Source organism: Eretmochelys imbricata, chromosome 8 (assembly GCF_965152235.1).
Source record: "Eretmochelys imbricata isolate rEreImb1 chromosome 8, rEreImb1.hap1, whole genome shotgun sequence".
NCBI classification, from domain to species: domain Eukaryota; kingdom Metazoa; phylum Chordata; order Testudines; family Cheloniidae; genus Eretmochelys; species Eretmochelys imbricata.
This window is the reverse complement of record NC_135579.1, coordinates 3,462,688-3,488,139: the sequence shown is the minus strand read 5'-3', so window position 1 is coordinate 3,488,139 and position 25,452 is coordinate 3,462,688. Positions and strand designations below refer to the sequence as shown.

General features: G+C 43.8%; 1 protein-coding gene across 1 annotated transcript in view; it reads left to right on the top strand.

Moving 5' to 3' along the window:
- Window positions 1–420: 420 nt before the first annotated feature.
- The window catches only part of ITK (IL2 inducible T cell kinase), a 43,826-nt gene continuing 18,794 nt past the window's right edge, over window positions 421–25,452 (top strand). The window contains exons 1-5 of the mRNA XM_077824963.1: window positions 421–659; window positions 19,238–19,342; window positions 22,860–22,941; window positions 24,407–24,535; window positions 25,267–25,307. Of these exons, the coding sequence (XP_077681089.1) occupies window positions 522–659; window positions 19,238–19,342; window positions 22,860–22,941; window positions 24,407–24,535; window positions 25,267–25,307 (495 nt within the window). The 5' untranslated portion in view covers window positions 421–521. The remainder of the gene's footprint in view (window positions 660–19,237; window positions 19,343–22,859; window positions 22,942–24,406; window positions 24,536–25,266; window positions 25,308–25,452) is intronic.

Genomic DNA, 25,452 nt, shown 5'->3' with positions numbered 1-25,452 from the left:
ACACAGACAGTGCCATCCATCCGGATCAGGAGCGTGAATGTGTGAAATCCTCCCAAGGGCACAGAGAAGATGCTGTTTCATTATGTCCCATTATACCCTAAGCAGGTATCACTGTCTTTACTAAGTGGGGGCCGAGTAGACTAGGTATCTAATCACGCCCCATCTTTTTATTAATTCCCGATCCTTAAACATCACATTTGTCAAGCGTGCCCATCAAATATTTATTTTTTCCACAACATTCACCTTAGAGTATCTTTCAGCATGTGCTGCTCACTTGATGACTTTGGAGAGGATGTGGTTGTGGCTTTGACAGAAAGGAAGCTTTACAGCACTGCCTAGATGACAGATGGAAAGATAAGACCCCAAGCACCTACGCTGCCTTTCAAACTCTTTTTTTTCGTGTGTGTGTGAAAAAAAATCAACTACCTTCCTTCTTGTTACTCTTTCCTGGACTTGTGCTGGGTGTGCGGGTCTGGGACCGGTGACCTGGGTCCTGGAAGAGAACCGTGCCCTGCCGAACAATGAATAATTGTGTTCTCCTGGAAGAGCAGCTGATCAAAAAATCCCAGCAGAAGAGAAGGACCTCTCCCTCCAACTTTAAAGTGCGCTTCTTTGTTTTAACCAAATCCAAGCTGGCTTACTTTGAGCATCGCCATGGGGTACGTAAGCCATTTTCTCTCGCATTTTAGACTGCTTCTGAGTAAGAGTATTGAAAGGAAGGGGGAAACTGTATATGTTGTTAAATCCCATTAACCCAGTACTTCTGGTCCCGTTACAGCAATGTCTACTCAAACTAGCTATTAGCTGAGGGCCCAGCACTGCATTCCTTGCCTCCCCAAAGCTTCCACATGGGTCAGTGGGGGTTTGGTGTGTAGAAGGAATGGAGGATCAAACCCGGTTTTATCAAAGAAATTTACAGCAATCTGACTTAACTGCCATCATACATGATGTCTAACAGATGCTATACTGGGCAATCCAGATGGATACTGCTGTTGGTGGATAGCATATTCTGATCAAAGTTATAAAGTCGAATGAAAGTGATTCCCGCTATACATTTCAATTTCATTTGGAAAATAAGACAAAAACATTTTTTCCACTGGCTATTAGTTTACAGCAAAAGGTTGATTCTCTATGAGGAGACCATTCCAATGCTTGTTAACCAAAACTCCCACTGTCAGGTTCTAACAGGTTCTGTTGTTTTCGGGAGTAGGTTTTAAGAAGGGATCAGATACGCTCAAACTCAGCACGCTTCCCTATGTCTGTTTAGACCTGATTTGTTAAATATACCTATGAAAAGAATTAGAAGCTAATGTGCATTAGTAACCTTTATGAGTGCTTTTATCAAAGCAAAAATCCCACCCCTTCTTCTTTAGTACCTACCGGGGTATACGATGGGCTCCTTCATCTGCTATTTGTAACCTTATGCAGTTTGTTTGCCGGGGTTATCAAACATGGATCCCAATATGTTTCTTTACATTAAGGGTTAACATTTATTGCTGCCTATGAGTGTCGTTTCTCTCCAGTTTGCACGGCCATATTTCTTTTGAATTTGTAAGAATACATTAAGGCAACATATTAGGCATGTGTTTTTAAAAATACAATATTTAAATTATAAAAACCATTATTGCTGTCTAAGATATATATTTCAGTTTGACTGAGACCATCTGTGCTGTGGTCCAAATGTTGTCATTTGAAGAGTTAGGATGCTATTACAACTACTGAGCATGGTGAGAGAGATACAATTTTCACATGTGCCTAAGTGATTTAGGAGCACCAGTCTCTCTGGGTCTGATTTTTCAAAAGCATTTAGTTGCCTAAAGATGCAGATAGGTGTTTTTCAAAATCCCCCTACATGCCTAAGTTAGTTAGGTGCCTAACTTCCATTAATAGGCACCTAACCTGGTTTGACACTTTTGAAAATTCCATTAGGCATCTATCTGCATCTTTAGACACCTAAATGCCTTTGAAAATCAGACCCATTGACTTTCAGTAGGACAAAAGCATAGTAACTTAAGTACTTTTGAAAATTTTACCCCCTAGCATCCAAAACTTTGATGAGGCAAAAATGGGACCACATATAGGGTCCCTTACAATAAACATTTTGAAGCAAAATTTTCAAAAATATGTCCGTTTACAAAAATCTGAGTATACCAAGATAATTACAGCATATTTGGCGTGAAGACCTGAGGTGCTTACCTACCTCAAGTTTAAATATACTGAACCCGAGCTTTAGTGGGTGTAACTTGACATAGTTCCATTTAAGTCAATAATACTATCCTCTGAAGTCAGTGGAGCCATGCTGAGTTAGACCAGCTGAGGAGCTGGCCCACTGTCTATCACTAGGTTTCTCTGCTGGAGGCATGTATATACAATATGCACATGGCTATTCATATATATGTATATGTACATATCGATAAATATAGGGCCTGATACTCCACTGTGTTACATTGGTTTCATGCCAATGTAAACCATCATATCAGGTCCATTCTGTTAATAAACCCCCCTGGTGCAAAATGGACAAGAAATTAGTGCAGGTAAGGACTAATAACTCCGAAGATTGAAATCCTCTGCGTGTCTACAACAGAGCAGGTAATCCTGTAGAGGCTTCAGCATTGCCCCATGGTCTCCTTTCTGGGGAGACTAACTCTAGGGCTGAAGCCAGTGCTACACACCCTTTCAGTCTTCGCTTCTCTGCTCAGTCTTCCAAGGACTGGACTGACACCACCAATTCTTTTCACAGGCGGTGGGCCAATTTAGAATTAAAATACCTGCCTGATATAATGGTTTACCAAACTTCTGAAATCAATGAATACATGCCTCAATGTGAGGGTCTCTTCAGATGTTCATCGTAATCTTTTGGCAATGAATATGAACAGAGATTTTTCTAGAACGTATCTACAAGCGTGGTACAAAGATTGACTGTGTTTATTCCTCTCTTTGGGCTCAACACTACAAGGTACTGTGCACCCTGGCCCCAATCCTGCCAGGAATAAGCACATGCTTAACCTCAAGCAAAGCACTTAAGCACATGTTTAACTTTAAGTGCATAAGTAGTCCCACAGATTTCAATGGGACTGCATACACTTAATGTTAAGCATGCCCTTAAATGTTTTGCTGAGCTGAGACCACAGTAACCAGCCCCGAGCAGTATCAAGCCCTTTTTATGTATTACAATGCTCACAAGTGTAAAAGGACATTGAGCAAACCTGTGACAGTTAAAGGGATGAAAGTAACTACATCGAGGAAATATTCAGGGAGAAGTCTGTCAGCAGTATCCAATGTTACAGTCACCATAAAGGCAAATTTTTAAAATAATTGTAATGGCTTTTTCTATTATAAGACAACATTCCAGAGACAGAAAGGTCTATTCTCCCCTTGCTCTGAGTGCGCAATTGCCATCAATGCTAATGGAAGCTATTTACATATATCAGTCAGAGAATGAATCCCAAAATAACTAGCAACAATAAGAAGCTGTGTTTTCTGAAATTCATTATACAGTGCACAATGCACAGCTGTCTTAGCATAAAGCAGAGCCCTGATAATAGATGCATGAAGTCCATCACAAGTTCTCTTATTATAGTACGCAAATCACTTCTAAAGGCAAAATTTTTTGTTGCTAAGGACCGATCCTACAGCTACTTATGCATGTCAGTAGCTGTACAGATGGGAGTAGTCCTATTGCGTGCATTGTAACAACTTCCGTGAGTTAGGTTACTCGCGTTAGGGACCAATCGTGAAAACCCATGTAAGTAACTTTATTCCTAACAAGTCTGATGAGACTACACCCATGGTTAAAGTTACTCATGTGAGCAAATGTTTGCATGGCTGGGCCCTAGGTTTGCATTATTGAGAGGGAAGCAAAAAAGTGAATCCCTTGAGACATGTTCCCTTATGGTCAAATTTTCAAAGGTATTTAGGGGCTTGTAGACACGGACTACAGTGGGATTTTCGAAAGCACCTAAGCAGATTAGGCACCTGTCTAGAGCATAGGTGCTGGACCTATTTGTGCTGGGAGTACTGCTGCACCCTCCGGCTTGAAGTGATTACCATTATACACAGGGTTTACAGTTTGATTTAACGGCTTTCGCGCTCCCACTATACCAATTGTTCCAGCAACCCCAGGCTAGAGGCAGATAGAGCAGAAGGATGGTGCAGTAGTTAGGGCAAAAGCCTGGAACCTAGTAGACATGGACTTAAGCCCCTGCTCTGCCACAGACTCCCTGTGTGACCTCGGATGAGTCGCTCTGTGCCTCAGTTTCCCAGATGTACAAATGGGGACACTAGCACTGTCTCCCAGGGGTGTCCTGGCAAACAATATCCATGTGGCAAGCACTCATGGAAGAGTCTGGATCTCTGCCTCATTTGCTGATACCTTGCTGGTAGAATCGTAGGACTGGAAGGGACCTTGGGAGGTCATCTCGTCCAGTCCCCTGCACTTATCTAGACCATCCCTGACGGGTGTTTGTCTAACCTGTTCTTAAAAACCTCCATTGATGGAGATTCCACAACCTCCCTGGGCAATTTATTCCAGGGCTTAACTACCCAGACAGATAGGAAGTTTTTCCTAATGTCCAACCTAAAACTGCCCTTGCTGCAATTTAAGCCCACTGCTTCTTGTCCTATCCCCTGAGGTTAAGAAGAACAATTTTTCTCCCTCCTTATAACAACCTTTTATGTACTTGAAAACTGTTATCATCACATTCCCTCTCAGTCTTCTCTTTTCCAGACTAAACAAACCTATTTTTCTCCGTCTTCCCTCATAGCTCATGTTTTCTAGACCTTTCATCATTTTTGTTGCTCTTCTCTGAACTTTCTCCAATTTCTCCACCTCTTTTCTGAAATGTGGTGCCCAGGACTCGACAAATACTCTAGTTGAGGCCTTATAAGCACGAAGTCAAGCAGAAGAATTACTTCTTGCGCTTTGCTTACAATACTCCTGCTAATACATCCCAGAATGATGTTCGGTTTTTTTGCAACAGCGTTACACTGTTAACTTACTATGACCCCCAAATCCCTTTCTGCAGTACTCCTTCCTAGGCAGGCATTTCCCATTTTGTATGTGTGAAACTGATGGTTCCTTCCTAAGTGGAGTACTTTGCATTTGTTCTTATTGAATTTCATCCTAGAATCATAGGATTGAAAAGGACCTCAAGATGCCATCTAGTCCACTGCCCTGCACTCAAGGCAGGACTACATAATAACTAGACCATTCTTGACAGATGTTTGTCTAACCTGTTCTTAAAAACCTGCAATGACAGGAGATTCCACAATCTGCTATTCTACCACCTATTCCCAGTCAACAAATCTCCATGTATTTACAGAAACTTGTATTTTCATAACAGTTTGTATTTGCCATGGACGTGATCAGAGATAATGTAGACATCAGCAAGAGGAGCTGAACAATGTTTTATCAGGCATTAGATGGTAACATGAATCCATACCAGGTCATCAGTTTTTAAGAAGAGGGCATGATCTGGCCCATGCAAAAACGTGAAGATGAATGGTTATTTTATGAAATAGCTATGGACAAAACACCCTTATATTAGAAACAAAAGCACAAGAAAAGGGAAGGAGGCTGTTTCTATGGTATAAAGCCTGCCTTTGCATTGGATAGATTACTTTCAACGTCAAAAAGCCAACATACCTTTGCAAGGAAGGTTATGGGCCTGATTCGCTGCTGCATTAGTCCTGTTTTAGGCCTGTGTAACTCCAAATCTGATTGAGACCATTGCAAAGCTGGAGTAACGCAGTGGTGAATCAGCCCATTGTTTGCTAAGTGCTTAGAGTTGCAGGCTCAGATCTGGTGTAAATCAGCATAGCTCTGTTGACTTCCTCCTGATTTATATAACTTCAGTGGACCTCGGCTGGTTTGTGCCGGCCGAGGGTCTGGCGCACAGGATTTAAACTAAGTAAACCCACCTTTTCTGTAATGGGGATGCCTGCCGGCAAGCCGACCACATTCATCCTCAGTGAAAATTTCAGCAAGTAACTTCGCAACAGTGGAAGATTTTTGGAAGGAATTTGTTTTGATTAAAGTCTTCGTTGTCCCCTGAGAGATGACATTTAACATTGGAAGGAAAATTGCACAAAGGTCTTGTTTATAGAGGTGAGCTCAGTGAAACATATATCATACGGCACATAGCACAATAGGGCTCTGATCCTGTTAGGGCCTGAAGCTGCTGCTGCAACTCAATCTTGCTATGATTGTTATTTATTATTATTCCCATGAGCGTTTTCTAATCTGCATTCAGATGAAACATTTCAATTCTGATAGAGGAGGCTACCCTGATTCAGTGTCTTCACGGAGCTCAGGAAGCAGCATGTGTGTGTCTTTCCTAATGGAGAGCTCCTGTTCCCTCCACTCCCGGGAGGGCAGGCGTTTCATGGTGGGGTGCCCTAAAGCAATTCTCTGCAGATTCCTGGAGGGACAACCGAGCAAAGGGCAGCTAGTTCCCTGCCACCCTGCTCCACAGCTGCAGAGCCCAGAGCACCTGCCGAGGGGCTTCCAATACTCTGTGGGGACTGGAGATGGACCAGCAGAGGCAACCCTTCCCTTTTCTGCCCCAATTGCCCAGGCCCGTATCCCCAGCCCTGCCGCTTACACAAACGAAGGAGATCTGGTGCCAAGGGATGGTTAGCCACGCAGTGCACGGTTTGAAGCACTCCGTGTACAGAATACCCCCAAGTCCCACGCACATCAGAATACAAAACAGAACAGGAAAGCAAAAATGAAGGATGCCGTCGCTCAAGCAGGAAAGCAGAGGACAAACTAGCAGCTAAGATTATTGATTCCAACGTAAGTAGAACTGTCGAACGCCCAATAACAAACTTATTGAAAGTTCTGCTATTTGGAATGTTTCCTAGGACAGATATCTATGTCTCAGCACTGGCCCACACTGTCCATGTTACCATCTTTTCATGTGTCAGATAAACAACCATATATGAGTATTAAGAAGCTAAATGTATCATGCGAATCAAAGCATTAGCACAATAACTCAGAGTCTCCTGTAAAATCTCAGTAACATCAGTGATATGTCTTCCACCTTCCTCTGACGCATTTGGTACTGGCCACTGTCAGAATTAGGATACTAAACTAGACAGATCATTGATCAGATCTGATAAAACAATCCCTACATGCCTCATAAAAAAATCTTGTTTGCAATACGAGGCAAAATATTTAATCCTGGGCAAATATCATCTGTCAGCGACATCAGTCCAGCTTTCAGCACTGCTTAATTCCCTAATAATAATATCATGAAATCCCTGCGTGTAGCAGTGCTACTAGATGGAAAGTAACCACATACATGGAATATTCAAGGATATAAATTTCATCAAAAACTCTCAGTGATAACATGTATTAACAGGATTGTTGTCATTGAAGTCACGGCGATTTTTAGTTATTATTTAGAGTGTCCTTCTCCGCTGTAGTGTTACATTTCTGACATGGTTACTGACGGAGAAGGTCAATCTAAGCAGCAGTGTGAAAACCAGAGGCCATATTGTACCATCAATTTTTAAGCAGAATTTGCTCAGGCCAGCTCCCACTGAAGTCTTTCCATTGAGTATAATGGCAATTGGATCAGGCCCAAAGCGTGTGATGCCTGCAGGACAAAAACATTCCAGTAATTAACAAACATGCTGTTCGCCAGGCATGCTTAGGGCAACATTGTGCTTTTTTTCTGTTGTTCTTCCTTTCCCTCTGGATCCCTTTCATGGCCTGGACTGGCATCAGAGGGACTCTTCACATGCATGAAGTTAGCTGCATGGTTAAGTTCCTTGCTGAACTGGGGCCTTTTCCCCATTTTCCTCACTCCATCGTCAAAGGACTTGGTGACTCTTTCCTTCCAGCAGTGCAGAGTTTGCCGTTGTTCCCAAGGCAGCTGGCTAGCCAGAGCTGCTCCTTTACATGACCAGAGTGTCTCTTAGAACTCAGGTCCCAACTGCCTTTTGCTGGCACTACTTCACTGGTCTCCTGATGCTGATTTTAATAGGAGAGGAACTGGAACCAAAGCCCCAGATCTGACCACCCCTTAGCACTGAGAAATCCAGGTCTGAGCGTGGTGGCTTGGGCCCCTCTGTAATGGCATTATTTGCCGATTTTATTTTGTCACTTGACTTGCAGAAAGAACTACGGGTAACTGAAAAGAACATTGAAATATTGTGCCTGAGTTTGCTCATGAGGGGCATTTGTTTGCTTCTGTCCTTGGCTAAAATGACATGCCTGTATGGGATACTCCCTTAACTAAAAAAGAAAAGGAGTACTTGTGGCACCTTAGAGACTAACCAATTTATTTGAGCATGAGCTTTCGTGAGCTACAGCTCACTTCATCGGATGCATACCTTGGAAACTGCAGAAGACATTATATACACAGAGACCATGAAACAATCTTCTGCTATTACCAGCAGGAGAGTGGGGTGGGAGGAGGCATTGTTTCATGGTCTCTGTGTATATAATGTCTTCTGCAGTTTCCACAGTATGCATCCGATGAAGTGAGCTGTAGCTCACGAAAGCTCATGCTCAAATAAATTGGTTAGTCTCTAAGGTGCCACAAGTCCTCCTTTTCTTTTTGCAAATACAGACTAACACGGCTGTTACTCTGAAACCTCCCTTAACTAATATCCTGAAGGCTAAATTCAATTGTTCCTCTGTGGCCTGTGTATGGAGTGACCTGCATTGCAATGCCCCAGGACAATCCCCATGAAGGAATTCTGACTCAGAGTGCCGCAATTCCTTCTTTTGTTCCCCTCTTGCTCTCTGGGGTCCGAACTCCATACCCTTTCATTTATAATCCAGTTTTGTGCTCTATTTTGCAGTTCACCAGTTCAGCTCTTCGGTGTCGCTCATTTCTAAATCTTCTTTAGCCTACGAGATCACTCATCTTTCCCTTCTGTCTATCTCCCATCCTGTTTATCCGTCATTACTTCCCCTTTCGCACCATCTTTTAGTTTTGGGAGGGGATTTCTGAAGCATTAAGTAAGTACTATAGTTTTTTCTTCAGACAACTTTAAAAAGTCCTCGGGTGAGCATTAGACACTTTTCATTTGTTTTTCTTGTTCAAAATCCTCACTGAAAGGAGAAGATGCATTGAGTCCCAGTCCATCAAAGCACTAACGCATACGCTTATCTTTGAAAGCATGTGTGTAGTTTCATAGAGGTCAGTGGGACTGCTCATGTGCATAATGATAAGCACATGTTTAAGTGCTCTACTGCATCAGGTCCGACGCTCTTTTTGAAGACTTAAGCATTTCATCCTAAAATAACAATGTAATAATTTAGATCAGGTCTCAGTAAAGTTATTTAAAATGAGCTGAAAGACCTCTGCTCTTGTTCAACATTAATCTGGTTTTAAAGAACAAATAGACCCATTAGCATGTTCTATCTACTGACCTACCTACTTAGGAATAATGCTTAGCACTTCATTAGTGGCTAATATCTTGAAAGCTTTGCATATACATTATCTGTCTCTACATCATTGTAATATCTACACTATATCTTATAAATATTTACCATGGTCATAGAACGTCACTAACTATTTCTTTTGGGATTAAGCCTGTGCATATACTGTTATAGACAGAGCAATAAGAACAAGGGATGTATACAATATATATTTCTGTATCGTTTCCAGAGGTGAGTTTGGGTTCCTGTCTTCCCTCTGTGAGTTCAGAGAGAAAGGCAGCTCTATTTCAAATCACTTATCAAGCGTTTTCAAAACTGGTACAAATACATTGTAGACACATTGATTTTTAATTTCAGCCTTTGCTTACTGTTTTCCAAGCATGCTCCCAGGAACAACACATACCGTTGTACTGTTGTGACTGGGTAACCTTGATGCACATGGATCAAGAATAATTTAAAGTGTGGTTGTGCCCGGAGAAGTGACTATGTAAAAACATCACCTTCTTACCGCTCCCTGTGTGCATTTAGAGTCACATCTGCTTACTTTGCTGACAAAAATAATTGTTTTCTGCTTTTTGCTCCTGTTAGCCCTGTAGAGCCAACTGAGCTAGGAGAGAAAGAGGTGACTTCTGTTCCCTCTTGTGTATCAAGGACAGAGTTGTTTACCAAGTTCCATTCGTTTACACAATGGGGTCACGCAGGTGTAACTAGAATTATACAGCTATACTTTGGCCTGAAGAGCCTTGCTTTCAAGGGACGATGCATTTGAAGGAAAAGAGCCCAGCTTGACTGTTAGGTTGAGCTTACAGCATCGACAGTTAGAAAATGCACTCTTTTGCCTGAAAACTGACCACATTGGACAGGGACACCACTGAGAAGCAATGAACATGGAAGCCCACAATTCCATTTTTAAAAATTCCCTTGGAGTAGAATTCAATTTACCACTAACACATTATGCGTGAAGTCCTGGCCGAATTGCAGTCCACGGCAATGCTCCCATGGACCGGAGCATATAGCACTCCTTAGTTAGTTCAGTGACGTTCAACCAGCACTCTAGATATACTGGATAAGTTCATTCCAACCAGTCAGAGAACTGATTCCCTGCTTAATATTTGTACAGCCCAGCAAACACAGAAAGGGCAACATGTAAAGCTGTATATTACATGTAATGTGGAGAGGTTAAGTATTAGTAATAAATTGGATCAACAGGGGACTACACAGCGAGCTCTGCCCTCTCTTTGAGGCAGACGTATAATTAACATGACCATCAATAAGAGAGCTAGATGTAAATCAAAAGACAACGGCACCTCCAATTACAACACACTTTAGAGGTGTGAGGCAATCTAAACACCTCTGCAGTGGATGCTGAGTGTTGTGGCCTGCTGCTATTCTTAATATTCTACTACACGTTAATTGCTGCTCTAAAATGTATTTCATGCACAGTCTCTGCTAGCTGCATACAGGTGTCACATGTTTATTTCTTTTTCTTGTCTCACAATAGCTCATGCCGCCTCACAGAAAGAACAAATTGTTTTGATCTCACCACTAGGAACCCACAATGTGGGAGACTCTAGCTTCTGCTGCTGCTGCATGCTGAGAACAGCCAGAGCAGTTGACTGGGATAAGGAAGGAGAGGTGACATGGCAGGCGTGGGCTGGGACAGTGTCTTGGCATTCCCCAGCCTGGATTGATCTTAGTGGAGAATCCCAATCACTTCCTCATCAGAATGGTTAATTAAGTATGATTGACTTTCATGCAGTGTCTTTCCTGGTCATGTGAACCCAGAATCAGCTTCATATCTTTAACTAAATTTATCTACCAATGTGATATATGCCATCATGTGCCAGCAATGTCCCTCTGCCACATACATTGGCCAGACTGGACAGTCTCTATGCCAAAGAAAAAATGGACACAAATCTGACATCAAAAATTATAACATTCAAAAGTAGGACACTTCAGTCTCCCTGGACACTCAATAACAGACTTAAAAGTGGCAATTCTTCAACAAAAAAAAATTCAAAAACAGACTCCCAACAAGAAACTGCAGTAATGGAATTAATCTGAAAACTGGAGACCATCAAATTAGGCCTGAATAAAGACTGGGAGTGGATGGGTCACTACAAAAACTAATTTCCCCCTGCTGATACTCACACCTTCTTGTCAACTGTTTGAAATGGGCCACCTTGATTACATTTGCCTCATTAGCACTACAAAAGTGATTTCTACCCCTTCTTGTCAAATGTTGAGAATAGCCCACTTCCACCTTAATTGGATTGGCTTGTTAGCACTGACCCCCACCTTGGTAAGGCAACTCCCATCTTTTCATATGCTGTGTATTTATACCTCCCTACTGTATTTTCCACTCCATGCATCTGATGAAGTGGGTTTTAGCCCACAAAAGCTTATGCCCAAATACATTTGATAGTCTCTAAGGTGCCACAAAGACTCCTTGTTGTTTTTGCTGATACCGACTAACACGGCTACCACTCTGAAACTTAAATATAGACAGTGACAGTTGCGGGAAAGGGGAGTTAAGAGCTTTATGTAAGGGAAACGTTTTGGAAGTCAGCGTTGAGAAGTAATTTCTGTATCTTTATCTACAGGCAGCAGTAAATTAACATTCCCCTTAATCAATCAATCAATTAATCGTGTGCTCACAGTAGTGCCTCAAGTGCCCAGCCAAGATTGGGACCCCACTGTGTTAGACGCTGTACAAACAGAACAGCAGGCAGTCCTTCCCCCAAAGAATGTACAGTCTAAACAGACACAGCCAAGGACAGGGAGAAGGAATGTAACATACAAGCCGAGCGATCAGTGTAATGGCGGCAAACAGCATGTTAGTGCCCTGGTTTTTATTGTGGGGGGCTGGGGTTTAGTTGTGGGGGGGGGTTAGCTAAAAGAAAAGGTGAGGGAAGGAAGCAGGGCAAGGGGACAGAGGGAGACGGGGCAGGAGGGGTCTGGAGCAAACTGCCAACCAGCCCAAGGCAGAGAAAGTCCAGTCAGAGCTTCAGGAAATATGATCAGCGTCTGGTGGTCCCTGCTTAAACTGCTTCTGCAGCATCCGTCTCTGGCTGGCTCCTGCCTGCAGTTTCTTTCCCAAAGGCCACATGGCTGTGCGGAAGGGAGGTCCTGTCAGGGTCCTAGTGCACCTTCTGCACAGTTCTGGGACCAGGGATGCTGGTGGGCTGGGTTGCTCTGACTGGGCACCTCTCTGGGAACCAGTGAGGACTGCTGGGTCCTCAGCATTGCAAGCTATGCAGATGAATTGTGCGGGGCTGGGTGAACCCACTGGTTTCCGTTCACCTAGGTGAATCTTACGGGGGTGTCCAGTTCATATGGTTTTCAAACCCTCCACCCTCAGCTTCTGCTTGGCGGAAGAAAAAGCTCAAGGCAACGGTTCTGATAGAACCATTTGAACCAGGTGAGCTTCATGGAACAGCTTCAAGCGCCCCCTCTGCATCCCCGCGGGCTCTGAGCTCCCACCTGAACGTTATTTGTCTACACGACTTGCAACGTGTCCATGCAGACTTTGCCCCACCTCCCCTTGTCATCTTCGGGTCTTTTCCCCTCTATCACTGTCCCCACCCAATCTCCAATTTCTGTGGCCCTTTACCTTAACCTGGGTCTTCACAGGGTATCTCACTGGACTATCCACCCCATTGCCTCTTTTGGGGAGGCTGTCCAGGAGCCCTTCTTCTCCCAGACACAGGCATCTTCTAGAAAAAAGGCAACCCAGCCACTTCCATTCTTTGGCAGCAGGTATGGGAATCCCTTCCTCAGGGTTGCTGCTGCTGCTTAGCTTGATCTTTGGCCAGACTCTAAGGATATGTCTACACTGCAATGAAAGACCCTCAGCACGGCCGCAGCTAGCGTGGGTCAGCTGACTTGGGTTCTTGGGACTCAAGCTGCAGGGCTATAAAATTTCAGTGTCGACATTTGGTCTTGGGCTGAAGCCCAGGATCTGAGACACCACGAGGTGGGTGGGTCCCAGAGCCCAGGCTCCAGCCCTAGCCTAAACGTCTACACCAGGGGTCGGCAACCTTTCAGAAGTGGTGTGCCGAGTCTTCATTTATTCACTCTAATTTTCTCGTGCCAGTAATACATTTTAATGTTTTTAGAAGGTCTCTTTCTATAAGTCTATAATATATAACTCAACTATTGTTGTATGTAAAGTAAATAAGGTTTTTAAAATGTTTAAGAAGCTTCATTTAAAATTAAATTAAAATGCAGATCTTTAGTTTAGTTTAGTTTAGTGTGATCCTTGCCTTTGCTTTTCCTTGCTGAGTTTTCCAATGTCTGGCATGTATTTGGATACTTTAAGCTGCACACAGGCTTCTGAGTGATCAGTTGTTAACCAGCTCCGAGAGGGACAGCGAACAGATTTCATGTGTGAAAATACCTGTTCACACAGGTACTGGATCCAAATGCTGAAAGCATTACAAGCGCAATTTTCTTCAAACAGTTAAATTTCACTGGCAGGGACGTCCAGCAGGTCAGAATAGAGGCCCCATGATCTCTCTCGGTAGCTTCACGTGCACTCTGCAGATCTCCAAACTTTGATGCCCACAATTCCGAGCTTTTTTAACTGAATGAGCTGCATTTCGAAATCTTCAACACCCATCCACTGAAATACAGACAAATCCAAGTTGCTTTTCGTTGAACTTTTAATTAGAAAAGAAAGCATTGGGCCAAATTGCTGGAAATCTTGAAATCTGTCAGAAAATTCTGATTCCAGTTCTTGCACGTACATTCCAGTCTCAACGCCCAGCGCAGTGCGCTGGTCCACGTGGCGTGAGAGTGAGGTCAGCAGCAAATCAGGACTTAAAAATATCCCAGCACAGTGGTGCTGGAACAATTTTTAAGGTGGGGGTGCTGAGCTGCGCCCCCTCTCGCCCCTGTCTGCACCCCTCACTGCCCCAGGCTGGGGCGAGTGGGCCACAGCTGGGGGCGGCTGCAGAGCCCCGGGGCTGGTGGCCAGGATCCCAGGCCGGCAGTGGGCTGAGTGGGGCCAGCGGACAGAACCCCAGCTGGCAGGGGGCCGGTGGCTGGTACCCCAGGCCAGCAGCGGAGCCCCCGGACCGGTGGCCAGGACCCGGGCAGTGGGAGTGCCACTGAAAATCAGCTCGTGTGCTGCCTTAGGCATGCGTGCCCTGATCTACACTCTTGTTGTTAGCCCTGTAACCTGAACCCCAAGAGCCTGAGTCAGCTGACCCGGACTTTCTGAGACTGGGTGCCAGGTTTTTTTTATTGCAGTGTAGACATACCCTAAAGGTCAAGGATTCCTAACAACACTTCAGTATGGGTTTACTTAGCCTCTGTGAGAACTTAAAGGGCCCATCATCCAACAGCACCAAGAAGGTTTTCTGGTTCTATCACCACTTACTTGAGATTGTGTGAGGGATGATCCTCAAAGAGGTGGGCAGAGGGATCCGGTCAGGTGGGCAGAGGGAGCTGATTAGCTGGCCAGCCTCTTTAGCTGACGGACATGCAGAGCTAAAAGCCCCCGGCCCTTCCTCTCAGAAAGTGACTAGCGGCAAAGGATCCCTGTGGGAGGGCTGATTTTCTGATGGAAGTGGAACCACCAAACCAAGTCAACCTCTGCTGCTGTGGAGGTGAATCCTGCCCCTCCAGCCCAGTACCACAGGGCCCTAGATACAGCATAACTGGTGCATGAGGGAGCAGGCTCTGAGGAGCCTGGGCAAGGGAGCTTCACGCCTTGCATTCATCCCTCTCAGTCCCAAAGTAGGGGGTGCTGGAAGCAGGACAGGAACAGGGGTGGGCTGGTAGCAGGACAGGAACAGTGCCAAGAGGAATATTCTGGCCCCCACCAATGCTGCAAGACCCTATTTTGCCCATTCAGGCTAAGCCCAGCAGGGAGGGTTCACCCCTTTGAGATCTACTGAAAGACTCAGTGACACTTTCCTTCACATAAGCAAATGTTGCACTCTCTACAAAACCCCAAACGGAGCTGAGAGACGCTTGGCTTTGGTTTCATTACAAAACTTTCTCACCACTCTTCCTGGACTCTTGTGTCGCTGAAGTGACACAGGCCCCGGTTCAGCAAAGCACTGAACTTCAAGCACCCGCTTCATGTTCTTGACTCCAGTGGGACTTGGTAGCAGGGGGGCCTCCACCTTAAAGCGCCCCCCACTAGCAAACTGGACAGCTGCCTCAGTTTCCCCTTCATTCCCCCTTAGAAAGGAATAAAGTCTCTCAGTGTCCAACTCAAAGAGCCACCTCTGGGCAGAGTTAATTCAGGTACACATTCAGTAAGCCGCAGAACTTTCAGGATAAAATTTGTCTCAAAACCCCAAAGCACAACAGGGACAGTCATGGCAGTTATCTGTGCCCACTCCAGGGAGATCACTTCCAGGCTCCCCACCCGAGAGCCTGTTTCCACTCTGTTCACAGTTTCTTTGCCTTTGTTCTAGGGCTCCACTCTCCAGGCCATCCACCTGTGAGTTACCAATGACTTGCTACCACAGCCGCCAAGTCAGGGCTCTTAAAGAGAGCTCGCCACAGTATTCCACTCTCCAGGCGCCCCTGCCTGTGAGTCCTACCCCTGCTCCTAGGATCTTGTCTCCAGCATCAGCCCTCTTGTTTCCAGGCTCAGCTTCCCCTGACCAAGCCAGTTCCTCCCCTTTGCCCAGGGGCCTCCTCATGAGCCCTCCTGGAGCTCAGCAGGGTTCCTCAACTGGCCAGTCCGCACCAACAACTTTAAACTCTCTGTACCATCTCTCATCATCGGGAGTGCGCTGTCTCCTGGAGCTCACTCCCCATAGCTCTCACCAGCTGCTCCTGTATGCCTCTTCTTTCCTTCTTAGCTTTCACCGGCCCTTCCTAGCCCTCTCTATGGCCTAGATATCCTCTCTTAAGCCCCATTGGGAGACAGGTGACCGGTCACAGTTGCATTGGACCCAGCTCTCTCTTAAAGGGGCCAGTCACCCTATGACAGACAAACACAGGTTTAAAGTTAAGCACATGCTTAAGTGCTTTGCTGGATTGGGGCCATAGCTTGAAACCCCAAAGAGCGAGCTAGAACTCAACAAACTCCGACTTGCCCTGGCAACAACCACAGAATCCTGTGAAATCAGTGGAGATGGGGGATCTGAGAGTAGCTGGAATAATGCAGATTAGGAGCGTGGTGCATGGAAGCTTTGTGCTGTGCTTGATCCTTTTCAGTGCTGTTAGTCCCTGACTTTCACGAACACCTTTCAGCCAATAATTAAATAAAATCAGTAAAGCTGTACGTGTTCATTTGCAACACCTAGGTATGTGGCAGCAGTGTACTATTGTCCCTGGATAAGTATTGAGTACACATGTTGGAGAGCATGCAATAGACACTGAAGTATTTAGGACAAACCAGCTAAAATAAGTAAAAGGAACTGACGACCAAGAAAGATGCTTCCCATGTATTTAATTATAACATAGACAGGCTGAGAATAGCAAACAGAAAGCTATGGACATGTTTTACTTCAGTTGGCTGGCTCTTTTTTGGAAGGAAACGCTGAGGTTTTTGGAGACCACTTTAAAGAGGCTTTTTATTTTTCTTTGCAAAATGGCACCGTTGCTTTTGTGAGATTAGTGTGCAATCGGGCATCACAAAGTCAGGGCTGGGTTTAGCTTCCAGCCCCGTTGACCAATCATGCATGGTTTGTGAGCAGTCGTTCCAGTGGTTTATGCTGCTGGAGGGCTGTCATTGTCTTTGCCAGTCAAATCCCGGTCTGTTTGAGGAATCTCCGGACACTTAGTTGTTGAAACAGTTATGTAATTGAAATGCAGATGACAGGTGATGAGGACTGTAGGACAGTGACACAGCTTGACACAAAGATTTCAACTCTCCCTATTCCCCTCAGCTAGGAAAGGTATCAAAAATCAATTTGCTGTTCCTTTTAGAAATAAAAGGCAGAGAACATGACCAGAAAACACTGGCTCCCAAAGACTTGTGGTTATGGCCTGAGATGTCAACGTAATAAGGTGAGGGAGGATTTAGTGTCAGCTATGGGCTAAAACAAAATGGAAGGTTTTTACAAGCTATAAGCAATGTCGTGGCTCCTGGGAGGGGGATATGGTTCCAGGGGAAGCACGAATGAAAGAGAGAGCTGCTGCTGTGGAGGGGAGACAGAGGCAGAGGAATAAATAGGGGAGAATGAAAGGAAAGAGGCGGCAGGCGAGAGAAGTGGGGTGAAGTGAGCCCATGTGAAGTTTAGAGTTATCTGTGTCCTGCGTGAGGCTGTCTCTACACTGGAAGGCTTGGCTGGTTTAGTAATGTTGGCAAAGTGCTCCTTTTGGGAATATATCAAAATAGCAACTCTCTGCCCTTTTGCTGGGATAGCTCAGCCCAGCGCCCCCACCCCCGTGAGCGAAACACACTATCGGCAAAAGGGCAGTTTTGTCAGCATAACTGCACCTAGGCTAGAGGCTTTTGCAGGCACAGCTCTGTCGGTCAGGGGCCACAGCTTTTCACACTCCTGACCCACAGAGCTAGACCAGCAAAAGCCTGCTAGTGTCACCATAGGCTGAGTTACATTGTAAGCAGCGTTTATATTAGCTCTGCTGGCCGTGACAAACGTCTCAGCAAAGCCAGGGAGAGCGGTACCAGGCTTCTCTTCTCATTCTTCATGACTGTGAATACATGGCTGAAATTTACTCCTGAGCAGTGGGGCCAGAGTGGGGCCTTGTGCACCGGATGAACCTCACCCTTTGTGATCAGCTGCATTATCTGCTTCACTGAAATTATACACAGGTAGGCAGCTGAAAGGTAGCAATATAACAAAAGATACAAAATAGTCTCCAAAGCCCATTTGTCAGCACGTTGATCAAAGCTACAGGTTGCTTTAGAAAAGCAAAAGTCCTCTGCACCATGGTGTTCTTGAAGCACTGCAGGCTTTTGTCGTCACAGATCTGTGCTGGAAGACAGCTACAACATTTAATCCCAGCTGAAGAAGAATCAAAACAGGAAACGAGTTTTGCTTCCGAGGAGCAAGTGTTTTTGTAGTGAATCCTTCAGAAGAATGCACTCGATAACAGGCATCTGATTAGGTCCTGTCTACTGAACACTGATGTTTTTCTAATGAGTCTCACTTGTGAAGCTGCAGACAACTTGATCATGAATGCTGAGTGGTGATTAGGGGAAAAGAAATGAACAGAGCTGTTGAAATGCAGCTATTTTGCTTTTAGGAGTTTGAGCAAACATTTTCTTGGGGATTCCTTTGTCTTCCCCATTCCAAGCCTATTTATCTATCTAGTGTTTTCTGGTGAACAATAGTACGCTAGAGCTGGTCAGAAAAAGTAGTTTTGTAAGGAAATTTTGAAAAACAAGATTTCTTGTAAAAAAATTGTGTTTGTTTTTGAAACAAAAACTGAAAACCCAAATGGAAAAATGTTTATTTTTGAAAACCAATTTCAGTAAAATATTCCATTTTTGGTAAATATGTTCAGTTTTTGAAAACCAAACCCCTAAAGTTTCTTCCCAGAGCTGAACTGAAATCCAAAATTTTTACTGAAAATGTTTCCAGTTTTGATTTTTCAGTGTAAAATTAGAAAATTTCCAGCACAATTAAAATTTTCTTTAACATATTTTAGGTTGGTCAAAAAGCCATTTTTTTTCTAGAAAAAATGTTTCAGCGAAAAAAGTTTGACTGGCTCTGTAATGAACTACCTGCTGTGTTCAGCCCTTTGCTTTTTCTATGCACTTTTCAAACAAAAGGTTCTGATCCTACTCCTTTCAAGTAAATGACCAACCTGCCTTGGACTTCACACTCAGCCTTTGCCTAATTACTCAATTAATCTTAATTAGCGAAATCGGAATCCTGAACCAAATACTTTTCTTTCTCTCAGAAAAAAAGAACTTTGAAGGGCTCCATTGAACTGTCCAGGATCAAATGTGTTGAAATTGTGAAAAGTGACATCACAATTCCCTGTAACTATAAATATCCTTTCCAGGTAAGTCTGCCTATATCCATACAATTGCTTTCTTTTGCAGAGTCTTTCACAGAAACGATCTCAACATGTATGTAGAGGTAAACTAACACCATGGCAGTGATATAGAATAGCAAAGGGAGAACTTAAGGGGGAATAAATATGCTTTCAGCTAAGATGCGAAAAGAAATGGAGAATTGAAGACTGAGTCTTCCATTGACCACACCAGCGATTTTCAACCTGTGGTCCGCAGACTCCTGGAGTGCCGCACAGCATGTCTAAGGGGTCTGTGAAAGGTTTTCGTTACCATAGAACAGTGGTTTTCAACCTGTGGTCTGCAGACTCATGGGGGTCCATAGAGTTTCTCTAAGAGTTCCAAAGGGGTCTGCACCTCCATCTGAAAATTTTTAGGGGTCCACAAATTAAAAAATGTTGAAAACCACTGGACTACACAAATTCATAGATTTTATGGCAAGAAGGGACCATTAGATCATCTAATCTGACCTCTTGTATAACACAGGCCACAGGATTTAATCCAGTTATTCCTGTATTGAGCCTAATCACTTGTGTTCGACTAAAGCATCTTCCAGAAAAACATCCAATCTTGATTTGAAGACTACAAGTGTTGGGGGCGTGGAAGGGGGAACCCATGTCTCCTGGTGGTTTGTTTCAGTGTTTAATCACCCTCACTAATAGTAAATTACCCCCCCACTGTCAGTGGGTTTTAGATCAGGCCCTTGATGAATAGGAGACATGCAGGAAGGCTGTTCTAGATGGGAGGAGCACTAACGGAGAAGGCTTTTTGGTAACGGTGGTAAGATTGTAGAAGGACCAAGAGGAGACAGTGCTAGGGAAGAGAATGGAGAAAACATATTCTCTAGTCTACAAAGAATAAATGCAAACGTGATATATTTACCTTGCCATCAAACGAGAAATTCCATAGTGTTAGGTGGCCATTACATTTAGAATTCCCATTTGGCTCTGTTACCTGAGTTGCCAACTCTCGCAATTTTATCACAAATCTCACAATATGTGGCCTTTTCTTAAGGCCACAGCTTCTGGAGGCAAGTGAATACAGGAAAATCTCATCTAATTCATTTATTAAGTACATTTCTAGGCCTCACAGTTGCAGAGAAAAGCTTGAAAATGTGACCACCATCCCCCAGCACAATCCTACAGAAAGAAAAGAAAAAGAACCCAACATTTCTTATTACATAAAAGCTCATGATTTTGGGGCCTGACTCATTATTTTGAACATTTGGGGTTGACAATATTGTTTTCCTAATGTAGATTATAGATCAATTTCTAGCACATTAATCTAAACACTAAGACTGCACATTTATCATATGCCTTATTGACTAATAATTGTATAGAGGGCTCTGTTCACAATGGGTGAAATTCCCCTATTTTGAGCTGTGGAGTACACCAGCTCATAGGGGTACAATAAGGGGGAGCAATTAACTTCCAGCACAGGACTGGGGTCGGGAGATCCCAGCTGTGCCACAGACTCCCTTTGCGACCGTCAAGAAGTTACACAGCTCACGTTTCTAATAGTGGCTTCATTTTATAGGTGCCCAAGCTCAGAGACTGTGGGCTTTATCTTCACAGGGGCTGAGTCCCTGCAGCTCCGACTGAAATCATCGGGAGATGAGTGTATGTCAAACACGCACAAATCAAGGCCCCACTGGAATGCTAAGCCCCTTTCCACCAGCGAGGCCCGCTGGGCTGAGAACTGTTGAGGGATGGCTGTTACAGGAGTGCTCTACATATGAGCTATCTTTACTTAGACAGTTATCAGATAAAGTGCCAGGTCCTCAGAAAGATATAATCTTGTTCAGATATTTTCTGGGACCAAGAGAAGTTGGTGCTGTGCACTGCAAATGGCTGCTGGTGTGCGGCCCTTTACCTGGCACGCTTAACAACAGCTAACCAGCTCTGAGCCAGCTGGGAGCTGCCACAGGCTGAGGAAAGGTTTGGCTGGGGATATCCACCAGCTTCCAGTTTCTTTGTGTCACTGGAGCATGGCCAAGGATTAAACCCTTGTTTCCTGGAAACACCAATATTTAAAAAGAAACAAACCCTTCAATATGTTTCTTTCATCTGAATTCTTATATGTTGCCATATTGCTTAACAAATAAAATAAAGCTGGAGTAGAAAGCTGGGTTCGCTCTGCAGAGAAAACAGGTGAACTCCTTTTGAGATATCTGACAAACTTCACAGGTGATGTGAATGACACATGGAAGTTGCACCTGCTAATTGCAGGTCTGAATTTTGCCCCGGAGACAGTTCTGTATAGTTCTGTAAGAGCACATTAAAAAAAAAGGCAGCTGTATCCTGCTGTAGATCTGCCACCCAACCACCAATGGGTCTATATCTTCGTGTGGCTTGGTACATGAGGCCGCACAGTGCAATACAGCCTGTATCGTACAGAAAGATAGGGGTTTTTTTGCACGCTTCAGAAGTTTGCTGCAGGTTTGAAAAAGCAACTTATACAAGCAACTGTACAAGACAGATCAGCACCATCAATGGAAGAGTAGTTCAGGGGGAGCAGGAGATATGCCTTTTTTTCTGTTTTTTCTTCGAAAGTTATAATTTATCAATATAAAGGGAATAATTCAGGGTTTCCAAGGCTGCACAGCACTTGGGTATGTATGCACGTATGTGCTAAAAAGCATAGGACAAAGGGATGAGCGGAGGGATTGATTCTTTAAAATAACAGTCATAAACTCTCACCATTTCTCCCATACGACTGGGGATACTGTTTAAGGACCAGCTGACGTCTCACAGAAGTCTCTATTTAGAGACTATTAGCCTAAATCCTTTGGCTGCTTTGGAAAATGTTACCTTATTTCCTTAAATGTCATGAATGCTCTGCATTCTCTTCCCACATTTGTTCAGAAGTAGGGACAACTTTATGAAAACAGCATCTTTGTTTCCTAGTAGTTCACTTGCTTCTGCAGCTTATTTCCCATCTAAAATCCTAGAGCCAAATTCTGCCTAATTACAATGGAGTAAGTCCCAAGTAGACCCATTGAAATCAATGGAGTTGCTCAGAATATACACTGGTACAAGTGAGAGCAGAATTTGGCTCTAGGATTTCAGGTGAAGACAAACTGCATGAACAGACGCACTGCTAAGAAACAAGGATGCTGCTTCCATACAAATGTTAGTAATAGTGGAAGTTGAAAATAGAAAATGTAGGGCCAAATTGTCTGCTGGTGGAAGTGGCTGGAGCTACACTAATTTCACTAGTGTTTCCTCCACAGCAGAGAACTTGACCCCAAAGAATGTCTGAGCTGAATTCTTTCCTGGACAATATTCCCTATCAATTTTAAATAACCAAACCAAGGTGCTAGATTCTCTTGGGGTTATGAGCCATTTCTGAGAACACGTTGGCTGTCACATTTGCCTACATAGTCACTGCACTATTGGTATGTAACTCATTGGTCTGTGGTCTGTAAGGTGCTTTGAGTTCCTCTGGATATGAAAGACAGCAGGAGCTGTTTCTAATCACTGGCTTGCTTCTCTGGTCCCCCTCCAGATTCTTCATGACAACTACCTGCTGTATGTGTTTGCACCCGATCGAGAGAGCCGGCAAAGATGGGTGTTTACTCTGAAAGAAGGTAACCTTAGTCCTGTGCGCAATTGAATCGAATCTCCAAAGTCACCTATTCCAACCCCGCTTTCTCAGTAGCCATAGACTAGAAAAAAATTACAGCTCAGAGGGAGTCAAATGCCTTATATTTGCACATGCAGAATGGCACTCGTGCAGGTGGTTATACAGCACGTTGGCAAATTTTAGGGGCATAGTTTCAGCAGCCCTTGGAAAAGTTGGTCCATGGGGAGGTTTTGGTTGGATTTCACTGGCAACATTAGTTAGTTAATACATTGTCCTAACCTTGATTCTTCTGATGCTGGGGGAGAGAGGGTATTTTACTTGATTAATTTTTTTTTGGTATATATAAAGAGAGTTTTTGGTGTGTAGAAAATCTTTCAACCACAGTTAAGACTCTTTGTTTGGATAACAATCTTCCTAAAGAAGTCGTTATTGGGAGGTTTATTTGTGGATGGCTTTTATTTCCCTCTCCTCTTGGATTATATTTGTTGGGATCACTGTGTTGATTATGCAGTGAAAGTGCAGTGAGCACTGCAAACAGAAAGGACCATAGTGCTTGAGATAAGGGAGGTCTTGTTTAGTAACACGGATTGCACAAGTCCTCCCCTTTACCTTTTCCTGGTTTATAACACTGGCTGTTGTAATGTGAGGGGAGTGTTCCATTTATCGGGGAGACATTTAGCCTTGCTATGAAGTTCATTGTTGCTGCATTTACTCTGCAACCATTTACTTTGCTAAAGGCTGCTATGGTTAGTGCTCCGCTTTAGCACTTCCTTTAGTTAAACATTTCATAACTTCATCTTCACGGAGCAATTTAACAGGCTCGGGTGATTCAGGCCTGCAGATCTTTTTTTAATAGTAAAAGGTTTTTTTACCCAGAGAGCACTAATTTCAAACATGGGAGCTTTAATCCCTCATGAGGACAGTCAGATGGGTATTTAAGCATGTGAATGCTAAATGTTAAATGCCAATTTTGAGCCATACAGCTAACACTGTAACTGAGCCGACAGTAGTAACTGACTGTATCCTATACATGCGGTACAGTTGTGGTCTCTTATAAGCATCTTTGCTAAATGCTATGTCAGGTTTTCTATTTTTTTTATGAGTGCTTTTTTTTTTTGCCTTTGTTGTTGAAAATTTAAAGAGAAACACTTTGCCAAGATTCTAGTCTTCCCTGTGCAATTGCATAATTTCCATTAATGTTAATCAGGGTTTTTTGTATCCACTGATGGGAGAATACACTCCTTACATGAGAAAGTAGAACATTTAAACACATCTGGCTGAAGATACTCACAAAAAGAGGGCTGTCATCAGCGTTCACGCTCTCTGACTGAGGGAAAACAATTTTCCTTGAAATTCAGATGATTTTCACTCACTTCCACTGATCTTTATCAGAGCTCATGTCAGTGCCACAGACCTCAGTTTGTCGTATAAATCCTTTTTAAAACAAAACATTTCCTGACTTCTTTCAGAAACCAGGAACAACAACAATTTGGTGCCGAAGTATCATCCAAATTTTTGGATAGATGGGAGATGGAGATGCTGTGCCCAGACAGAGAAGCTGGCAGCCGGATGTATAGAATATGACCCCACCAAGAACGGTACGGGAGTCATTACGGATATTCTCAGTCTTCGATTTGTCTGTGCCAAGCAACAGTAAGATTCATCCCACCTTGTAAAAAGCACTGAAGAACATTGTGCTACATTTCCAGGGAAGAGAAATGGTGCCACCTTCCCAGGATGTACCTTATCCTCGTCTTCCTATCATCCTTTTTAAATGGTATTCTTTCCTCTGAATTAAAACTGACCCAGTTACCTCACCGGGGTGTTAGGTGCTATCCTTTGAATGAGGTGTAAAACCAACTTGCTGACCACTTGTGATCAGTAAATGACCCAGGACAATTCTCTCAAGAGAAGGGAGTTTGCTCCTGTGTCATGGCAAAATTATATTTCTATTTTGTTCTACCTCCATTTGCCCTGTGGTTTCAGCTGAGAAAGTTATTCTCCACTTCCTCTTCTGAATTGGCTGTATAGCGCTGCTAGGGGGAAACAAACGTTGCATTCTACCAACAGCTGCTTTCCACTGGTGCCTGGGCAACCCCCATACAACACCTTCAGGTCTAGTTCTTCTGGTTGAAAGATGCTATGCAAGTGTGAGGGTCGTTTTTTGCTTCTTATTCCAACAGCAATAAGGAGCCAAGCCTTGTTATTCTTAAATTATATTCTTCTCTATACCTCACAGCCATTTCGATGTCACTTACATGGCTCCCTGATATTCTTCTCTGGTTTTGTCTAGATTGGTTCCAAATTAATTTACTTCATTTCATTTCAGCCTCCAAGAAGCCTCTTCCTCCCACTCCTGAAGATAACTGGGTGAGTGCAGCGAGGCAGGAGAAGCCTCAGCAGTGCCTTGTCTGATTAACTTGCCCTGGGGAAAATGCCCCATTTAGGGCTCATTGCTTTTCAGTGCACTATTCTCTGCAAAGAGATTAGCACGCCCGTGATTCTTCCTGGATTC